The 10,650-nt window shown below is 33.3% G+C and overlaps 1 protein-coding gene across 1 annotated transcript; it reads right to left on the reverse strand.

Moving 5' to 3' along the window:
* Window positions 1-1,654: 1,654 nt before the first annotated feature.
* LOC139496094 (uncharacterized) lies at window positions 1,655-10,488 on the reverse strand. The gene is made up of 8 exons (XM_071284554.1): window positions 10,353-10,488; window positions 8,622-8,825; window positions 7,906-8,050; window positions 7,110-7,157; window positions 5,668-6,429; window positions 3,810-3,866; window positions 3,291-3,335; window positions 1,655-2,167 (listed from the first exon to the last, which is right to left on the reverse strand). The coding sequence occupies exons 1-8, from the start codon at window positions 10,357-10,359 to the stop codon at window positions 2,122-2,124; spliced, it is 1,314 nt and encodes a 437-aa protein (XP_071140655.1). The 5' UTR covers window positions 10,360-10,488; the 3' UTR covers window positions 1,655-2,121.
* Window positions 10,489-10,650: the final 162 nt, after the last annotated feature.

Below are 10,650 nucleotides of genomic sequence, written 5' to 3' on the forward strand. Positions count from 1 at the left end.
TGTATGTAAATATTGCTTCGCCTTTTTTACGAACACAAAATTCCAGGATCCCACATTTGCCTTTAATTATCTATACGGACATTGCTGTACTCTTGAATATCAGCACCGGCTGTTATCGACGGTTTACTTTACACCAGTAAGTTTGTCTCATGGGTAATTGTGTTTTTTCGCTGTTATTTCGTTGCTTCTGGTGGACAAACACATGAAATCTCTGTGACATCATCTAACATGTTAATGGCTATATATCGGGTAATTCAAACCATTTTTTCTTCACATAGAAACAACTCTTCGTTAATCTGAGCATGGAAGTAATACTTTATATCACGAACTATAAATGAGGATACACAAAATGAAAAACTAAGCGAAATTGTGAATCCCGCATTGCACGAAAAAATGTGTTGTATTTCAGTAAATAACACGTGTTCTTGGTTGATTGTAAACACGTAGTAGTCCATCATGCATTGTGACTCATTTAGTGGATTGGTCAAAAACCTAGGTCAAAATAAATTGCGTCACATGTAAATAAACAATTACATGTGCGAGAACATAAGTATGCTAATTTATGCATTTCCATATAAGGTAGTGGTCCCGACCTGTTATACTAAGTATAAGAATTTTGAAATTATAAATGAACGATGCAGTGAAAATAAATAATGGATAATTATTTAGTTGGTGATCAGGCAACTACCACTCCTCTTATTGAGGCGGTTGATGATGGGGTATTTTTTTTCAAACGGGGTTAATGGATTTTAATTAAAAGAACAAGAGAGTTGATAATGATTTACCCGATGCTAGAACTTTTTCTCTGAAAATAATCTAGAAATTATTTTTTCCTAATTTATTGGAAGCAAATCTTTTTTTTTCAAAAGAAAAGGACGTTGCCATAAAAGGTTATTAAAATTATATCGTTTTAGTTGTGCACTTATGACGTTAATTCTATAGTAAAGGTTCTTGATATGCGGATGAAAATATTAAGATGGATGGATAAACTAGAAGTCATATAATTATAGGATATCGTTGATAATTGTTTGGTTGATTTTTTGTGTTTGTAATCTTGTTTGCCGGTATTTTTAAGTTGAGTGGTATTCAGTTTTGATTTAGTAAAAAGTTGTTTACCAACTTCGCCGGATCTTCTAGTAAGCGGCCATTCGTAACAGACAGAGAGTTCGTAGCACATGTATGTCACATACAAATGATATTGCAGATCACCTGAATGTAATATATTTCGGGAAAAAATGATGGCTTGTTGCCGTTTACCACAAATGAACCATTTTTACGCGTAAAAAAGAATATAAAACAAATAGCACAAAATCCTCAGGTCAATTTTGTCTCGAGTATGATCCAATTTCAGTCTTTGTGTATACATGTACATAATGTATGGGCAGATAATTTATTAAACGAATAGTAATGAATATAAAACTTACGTTGAAACATTGGTATATTCGGTTGATGACACATTCGAAGTTTCAACCATGCATTATATTGACCAAATGGTGGTTAAAATTTACCTTTGATAATCAAAATATTTTATGGCTTTACTGATTTCTAAGAGACTTCAATATAAAGAAAATAAAACTAAAAAGACACATAAAAATAACAGTAACAACAGAATATTCTGTAAAAATAAATGCTAGTGCCAAACAAAACATATATGTAAGTTAAACTGGATCAACATGTTTAATGTTTTTGCAAATAAAATCAATCAAAATTATAAATATTTTATTACATGCATGATGATGAAACAATTTATTAACCAATACATTGCTTTTGTAATATCATGGGATATGAAGTTATCCAAACAATATATTAAGTGTTTGGCACTTAAATGTTAATGAACAATGATGAAGCCTGATATCTTTAATGAATTGGACGGTATAGACAGATACCAAACTGAACATATAAGAGTACCATTCGGCAATCCTCGGTAGAATCCGCTACTCTCCTTCTAGGGTACGGAATCGGCCGAGTTGAGACGAATGATAAGAGTACATATACACTCTTACTCTCTGCGGAACAGCACCATGAGAGGTGATGTCAACGAAAATACTCAGCACATCGTATAAACTGAATGAATTCAGTATATTGATATGCCATTCAACAGTATTTTGAAATTCAAATGCGTTAGAATTTGGAATTGAAAACAGCATCAAATCCAAAATTGTTATCCCTGAAAGAGAGAGAGAAACATAATAGATTTATATAGTACAGAAACCCGTTTCCCGTTTGTCATTAAAAAAAGGTAAGTTTTTCTTAGAAAAATCAACATATTTGATATTTAGATAATACTGACAAAAATTTAAAAAAAAATTAAATAACGTTGAAACTACACATAATATATTTCGAATTGTAGTTATTGAGTTTTTTGTCGAGTCTCTTGTTTGTCTTTTCGATTTTCACTTTTCTTGCCATGCTATTATGAGGGAGATAGGACCTTTATCGGGACTCCGGGATCGGTTTTTTTTTTTAAGCTCGGGATTTCGAGATTGACCCTTTCGGGATCCGGGAATTCTGTTTTTACAAATTTCGGGTCCTCTGGATTTTGTGTTTTTAATCCCGGGATTTCGGGATTTCGTTTTTTGAAGCCCGGGATTTCGGGATCAGGACCCCTCCTATCCCCCCTTATATTATCCTTTTATTTTCAACATATGAATTTGAATATCCCTTTGGTATTTTTGTTCTCTCGATCTTTGAAAGTGTTATCAATGAAAACCTTTCCCAAATCTCGGTATGACCCCCATCGAGATAGAGGTTATAAGTGTGTTATTCTTTACCTCTTCCATATAGCAGATTGAATTATTTTGAGAATAAAGTTTTTTTGTGACATTTATATGAAGAACAAGTTTTTGCAAAAAAAATAAATACATTTCCTTTGTTCATTTGGAAAATTGGATTTTGAATTTGGACTAAGAAAAAAATGTGGATTTGCTTTAAAATATTCTCAATTGCATACATGTACTTATAATTATTTAACGAATTAGATTTAGAGTCTCGTGACGGAACGGTTTTGTTCTTATAAAGGACACATTTATGCATGTGAAATAATCAAGAAAGTCAGATATGGTTCGGTTTTGTATATCTACATTATCGTTTGTCATGTGTTGATCAACTTAACCTTGTCAAATACTGCGGTAGATAATGTTCTCATGCTAATATTCTATTTTTTTTTTAAATATATATATGGAATTGGACATTCGGATGTAGTTAACCATGGTAAGCAAACGATTCTGGAATGAAAATGGCATCCTCAGTTTAATAGAAAATATAAAAAGACGTTATATTAAAAAACTTACACTGGTCTCCAGAGAAACGGGTCTCTATTGTGAAGAAGAGCTCTTCTGTAAAAACAAAAATGGCATGAGTTATATGTTTTCCAAATTCACCCGTACAATTTTTTTTTTTCAGAAATTCCGCTGCTACATGGTAAACGGTCAATCGATTGTAAACAGGATTTAACAACATGTATATCAATGATTGTACGTTTAGGAAGTTAATTTTGTAATGAGCTATTTTCTAAACAATCAAAAGGAATAAAGGTTCTGAAATCCCAAAATAATTTCATTTTCCGTAGATTGATGCATTAGATTTGTAATAAGTTTCTCTTTTATATCGATGTAGTTGTAAGACTCGTGTTCAAATCTTTAATATAAATCTTACACGATTGTTACTGTTTCCTTTAAAAAAAATGAAATTGAGTCAGTTTCATCAGCCTATATGCTCTTTGACCAAATATGAATTTTAAAACAGAAGCCTAAAAAACAAAATTTCTAAAAACTGAAAAAAGATTCTTTAAAAAATGACTAATAACTTACTTGTTGAATTCTGTTAAACTCTTCAAATCATCTCGCATGGGCCAGTCCCCTTGGTAACTGAAAAGAAACTACTATTACAGTTTTGTCTTTATAAAAAAAGTATTGACAATCTAAAATGGTTCTATTCATGTAAAGTGTCATTTAAACTGGTTTATTCATGCACTGCAAGTTTTGATGTTAGATCTGTAAACAGTCTATTCTCTTTGTCTTTAAATGCTATACTTTTTATGTGCGGTGAGGGAGAGGAATGGACAGATTTCACCTTCTATAACACAAATGAAATGCTATACTTTTTTATGTGCGGTGAGGGAGAGGAATGGACAGATTTCACCTTCGATAACACAAATGAAATGCTATACTTTTTTTATGTGCGGTGAGGGAGAGGAATGGACAGATTTCACCTTCGATAACACAAATGAAATGCTATACTTTTTTATGTGCGGTGAGGGAGAGGAATGGACAGATTTAACCTTCGATAACACAAATGAAATGCTTTACTTTTTTATGTGCGGTGAGGAGAAGAGTGGACATATTTCACCTTCAATAACACAAATGAAATGCTATACTTTTTTATGTGCGGTGAGGGAGAGGAATGGACAGATTTCACCTTCGATAACACAAATGAAGTGCTATACTTTTTTATGTGCGGTGAGGGAGAGGAATGGACAGATTTCACCTTCGATAACACAAATGAAATGCTATACTTTTTTATGTGCGGTGAGGGAGAGGAATGGACAGATTTCACCTTCGATAACACAAATGAAGTGCTTTACTTTTTTATGTGCGGTGAGGGAGAGGAATGGACAGATTTCACCTTCGATAACACAAATGAAGTGCTATACTTTTTTATGTGCGGTGAGGGAGAGGAATGGACAGATTTCACCTTCGATAACACAAATGAAATGCTATACTTTTTTATGTGCGGTGAGGGAGAGGAATGGACAGATTTCACCTTCGATAACACAAATGAAGTGCTATACTTTTTTATGTGCGGTGAGGAGAAGAGTGGACACATTTCACTGTCGATACTACAAACGTTACTACTAACGTAACCCTTCGTCCTATTCTCTTGTGTTGTGTATTTTCTCCATCTTATCAGAGGACAGTAGGGATTTGCTGGGATTTTACAAAATATGGAATAATAAAACCAAGAACAGAAAAGACCAGCCAAAAAAATAAAAATGGATAATGATTGAATGATAAATATAGACTACAGACTGATGAGGAAATATAACGAATTGAGAAAATGTAGACCTCACCCCTCACCCCCTGTCCCATCTCCTCTCCGTCCATTATGTATATTTTGAATACGTTTTAGTATATAAAAAAAAAAGGAGAATATGTAAGCCATAGTTATAGAGTATAAATGTAACAGAAACGAATCTAACTCGGTGTTACTACTTTCAAGATTTGCCTATACTATAATTTATCATTTAGGTTCATTTTTGTTCCTTTAGTCATCGTTTTGTTTGTGTTTCTTCGACTCATTGTTTTAATTGCTTTTCCGATTTTTGATGGGGTTCGTGCTGCTCAGTTTTGAGTTGTCTATATTGTGTTAATGTGTATTGTTATCTGTCTGTCTTTTATTTGTTTTTCGTTTTTTGTCATGGCATTGTCAGTTTGTCTCGAATTATGATATAAAAAAGATGTTGTATGATTGCCAATGAGACAACTGTCCACAAGAGACCAAAATGACACAGACATTAACAACTATAGGTCACCGTACGGCCTTCAACAATGAGCAAAGCCCATACCGCATAGTCAGCTATAAAAGGCTATGAGTTTGGATATAACTTTGGTATCTTTCATCTGTCCTGTTGGTATTATCTCTTTTGTGTTTATAACATACATAACTTACACGCCTTTCGGTTTGTCATTTGGTGAGTTCTTCGAATCATTTGGTTTTTCTGAACCATTTTGTGACGATTTCAGAAGGGTCGATTTATCTGATGATACATCATGAACGAATGGTCTGACATTTCTCCTTGGAACGGAGTCGTCGCTGAATCTTCGTTTTTCTTCCGTTTGATCGTCATTTGATCTTGATTTCAAATATCTGGACGGGATGCGCACTTCAACAAAAACGTCATCATCAATATTATTTCCCCGTCTTACGGCTTGTGTCGAAATGACCTTCCGATCGTCCCATCCATTTTGACTCATGTTTGTGGCTGAAAAAGTACGACGATCCTCGGAGTCGGAATTATTTTTCACTCTGTCTGAAATTTCTCTCTGAAATGAGTATCGGTTTGAAATTGGATGAACAAATTGTGAATAGCTATTGTCAACATCACTAATCATCGACCCTTGACGATATTCAACCGGATTTTGTCTTCTTTCACCTTTGAAGGGAGCACTATATAGCGGTTCAGACGTTTTACTTGACGAAAGATTCTCCGTTTTGGATACTGTTTTATTTTCTGAATCTATTTCTGGTTTTCCTATAAAATAGTCATTGCCATCCCAAATCGATTTACCGGTATGGATGCCCGGTTCAGAATCCGGGTTTCTGAATGGGAACTCTCTTTTTCCAATCATAAAAGAATGAGTCATTGCTGGCCATGCAGCAGCATAGGACGGAGGTTTATATTGTGTTTCACCAATCATTTCTCCTGGGTTTCTGAAGTACAAAAATAATATTATTATACTTCACGTTAAAAACACAGATTTTAATTGGTTAATACGAGGGAAAATGTGTAATGTTACCCCCTCGTGTAGACCAATAAAAATTCACGGTTATTACTATTATAATGACGGTATCTTTGTTATGTACATGAAGTCAAACTTTATTAAAATGTTACAGTACTTTAGTTTCAAATTTCAAATGACAGAACATTCAGTATAATAAATTAATTAACACATAGATGAAAAGGTGATAGAACAGATCGCTACTACCGAGTGAACAGAGGTCTTGCCGTTTTCCAAGAAAAAATAGCATAATGATACCGAACCTACAAATATATACATATTGCCAAGACTATATCTCTACAATCCTGTGTTATATCAGCAATAAATAAATAGAAAATGATATGGTATGTATATCAATGAGACAACTCCCCATCCAAATAACAAATAAGTAAGTTTAAAATTAGTCTTTGCTTTATGTTATGAAAATGTTCTTAAATGTACTTAAATGTTATTTTATTCAGTATCTACACACGTTCCAAGTGTTTCGATATTATAACAAATAATTCTTTGTCAAAAATGAAAATAAAAAAATAAAAAAATTTGTTTTTGGCTTTTAAATATTGATCCTTGAGAGTAATCATATAAATATAAGTGTTTAAAAGTAAAACTTACTGTCCTTTCGGCGTGTTTTCATCTTGCAATTGATTGTAAAATTTCTGTCTGAAAATATATTGTTAGCTTTTAATAGATAATTTGCAAATTCTATGTAATGTGTCCAATTTGAGATACATTTGGACGTCAATTTCACAGCAACCAACAACACTAGAATCACAATACTTCAACCAACGATATTCAAAAAATAGTTGGAACATATAATAATCGTTTTATCATTGTTGAAAAACGTATGCAAATTATTTTAACGACAAGCAGGTCCTAAATGCATTGTTGTCCGGTAAAGGAGTGATATTTGATTATACCTTTTAAAAATTAAGGTAAATATACCCTCAGACACATAGGCCGAGTTCACTTGAAACTCTTCAATCGACTTCAGAGTTAATATATTATCACGTGAACGCAATAGAGTTGATATTCGGAACAACTCTAAATAACTCTAGGGTGCGGCCCTGACCAAGCATAAAAAATAAAATGTTCTCATTGGTTTTACGTCATTCAAGAGTTTCTCGAGTTAAACCCTGGCTCGGTGAGGGTTGGAACCAGGATACGAGGGGTTAACTCGAGTGGTTCAAGTAAAATCGTTTTGTTGAAACCCGAGTAAGTAAAGTTAACTCGAGAGTTTAAAGCGAACTCGGCTTTTTAGCCTATACTGTATTCGATACACACTTCTAATGGATTTGGCATCGTTTTGATTCAAGCGATGCTGTGAATATTCAGCAAACAAACAAAAACGTCAGGCGTATCAGATTATAAGTTTGGAGTCTTTCATGAGTTTTTATATCAACATACTTACTGATCAGATTTCGCTTTTCTTGATTTCCTTCGCATACAGCATGCTATTAGGATGATGATTAATAGAACCAGAGCCACCCCTCCTGCCACGGCTCCTATTAAAATCTTCGTTCCTGTAGACAACCCATCAGATGTCGAGTTTGCTTCTGAAAATAAAAAGAGCGGGAATTATTAAATTTCTGTTTTCTTCAATTCGCAGGTCGTTTTTCTTTATTATTTGTTACTTTTTCCCATTATTCTCTATTCTGAATATTTTACATTCTGTAGTAATATCCTCCTGTTGTCTATTTTATAACCCCGGGCCAACAAAATCCTACAATTATCAATGAAACAGTAAACCAGCAACTAAATCGAACAGGAAACACATATTTCAGAAGTTTTTAGTTGGGCATAATCTATAGATTCCCTTATATCACAATAAAACTTTAGAAAATTCAGTTTGTATGTAAAATATAAAAATTACGTAAAACACATATGATTTTCAGCAACAAACTACAAGCCCTGAGATACAGGCATGCATTCCTCGTCCCTATCTAGATCATTAGTTTAACAACTTTATTTCTTCTTTACTAAAGCAGCAATATAGTTCTGGGAATTAACATGTTTGCTATTCTTCTCAGTTTCTAAAAGATAAAATATCTAGAGGAATTTTCAATTGGAATTTGTCACTGGTTGTTCTTTCCTCACATTTATAATATAAGCAACGGATGTACTCACTACAATATGGTTTGTCTGTAAAATCCCATGATCCTCCAGTCTGACACGTGACGGTACTCTGACCAATAAGGGTATAGTCGTCCAAACAGAAGAGGGTCACGGATGTTCCTTCTGTTCTGGTGTATGTGGATAGCCGCAGTTCATCTTTGTTTGATGCTGTAGTCACATCGCTATTAGAGTTCAAGTTGTTGAGTTTAGGGCAATCTAAAGACAGAAACAAATCAAAGAATCATTGAGAGTGTAGACCCTGTGCATGTTCGTCATTTTTGTTTTTTGGTATTTTTTTCGTATTTTGTATGTTATAGGTTAGGCAGCAACCATTTGATTTTCTGGGGGGGCTATGGATTTTTTTGGAAAAAAAAGTTTGTTTCCAGTTTTTGGAGAAAAAAAAATTGTTTTTGATTCTGAGAAAAAAATTGTTTGTTTCCCCCTCAGCTGCCACTATATGTAATGCTAAAATTTAAAGAAAAAAAATTGTTTTCGACTTGTCGCGAAAAAAATCCATAGCCCCCCCCCCCCCCCTCAACTCGAGTCATTTTATAGCTGACTAGACAATGTGGTTTTTTTTCACTTTTAATGTCATTAAGATGACATACAATTGGCTTTGTCAACATCTTCGTCTTTTAATGTCTGTTGAATAGTTTCAAATTGGCAGTTATACCACATTTCCTCATTTTTATACACAAAACATAAAATTTTCACAAAATTAAGACGTCTTAAATATGTCGACCTTCTTTTATATAGTTTTTGTTAAGGAAAATTGTGTGACTCTCCCTCACAGAAAAGCTATCGATGATTGTGTTTTACTTTCTAGTTATTAAATGTAACTTTAACTTCGATACCAAATTTCCAAAATGAGGGTTTTTTTCTGTATCAAATTATGTTATCCATTTCAAATGTCAATCAAAACTATTAAAGGAATGACTGTAATATTGTTTCTGTCTATGAAGCAATAACATAAAAAATTTGGTGCACACTAAATAACGCGCGTAAACAGAAAAAATATTACAGTCATTTCTTATAATTTAATTCTAAATTCCATTTTAAACCGTAGAAAACCATGAAAAAACGTTGATGACGTCACGGTCACATGACTAATTATGTCTATGGGCTCATAACAAAATAACATCAGCCAAGCAGAAGAGGCATTACATCCAAAATTAAATTATTTGAAAATATGAAAGTGGCAGAAAAAATGGTTTTCTACATGGCATAAAATTTTCTGTATCTCCCCTCCCCCCCTTTTTTTTGTCTACCATTATATAGATCATAAGATTGTTTTGAGAACTCTAACCTGCTATCTTTATCTTCCATTTATCTACTATATATTCTATCTTTTTTATATCCCTTTTATTGTATATTTTTTTAACCCTTTTTATTATCTATATTTTTGTATAACCCCTCCCCTTTTTTCTACCACTGCTAAAGAGATGGTGAGATTGTCTTGATACCACTACTTACCAGCCATCTTTATCCTCATATTGTCTACTATATGTTGTGTATAGTTTTTTTTTATCCCCCTTATTTTCTATATTTTTCTGTACTTCCCCCTTTTTTTCAATTACCATATAGATGGTGAGATTGTTTCGATACCACTACTCTGCCATCTGTATCCTCCTTTTGTCTACCTTATATTATTTATCCTCTTCATTGTATTATATTTTTCTGTAATACCTTCCCCCCTTTTTACTATTACCATATAGGTGATGAGATAGTCTTGATAACACTTACCTGCCATCTCGATATATTCCAATCCTTTGATAGATGTTTGATATCGATCGTTTAAACGGTTATTACCTCACCTAGGTTTTCGTTCAAATTTCTCAATTTTACAATCAATCATTTCCGCTAATATAACCAATATAATCTAACGTCAGAAGAGTTAATGACCCGGACACCAATATGTTGCAAAGTAAAGGTGAATATCGATAAAAGCCTTGGTGCGTCTCAGAACCAACGCCCAGATAAATATTTATTACTTATTTATTCTGAAAGTCACTGTCATAGCAGCTACCAAATTAAATTTTAA

Source organism: Mytilus edulis, chromosome 11 (assembly GCF_963676685.1).
Source record: "Mytilus edulis chromosome 11, xbMytEdul2.2, whole genome shotgun sequence".
Taxonomy (NCBI): Eukaryota; Metazoa; Mollusca; class Bivalvia; order Mytilida; family Mytilidae; genus Mytilus; species Mytilus edulis.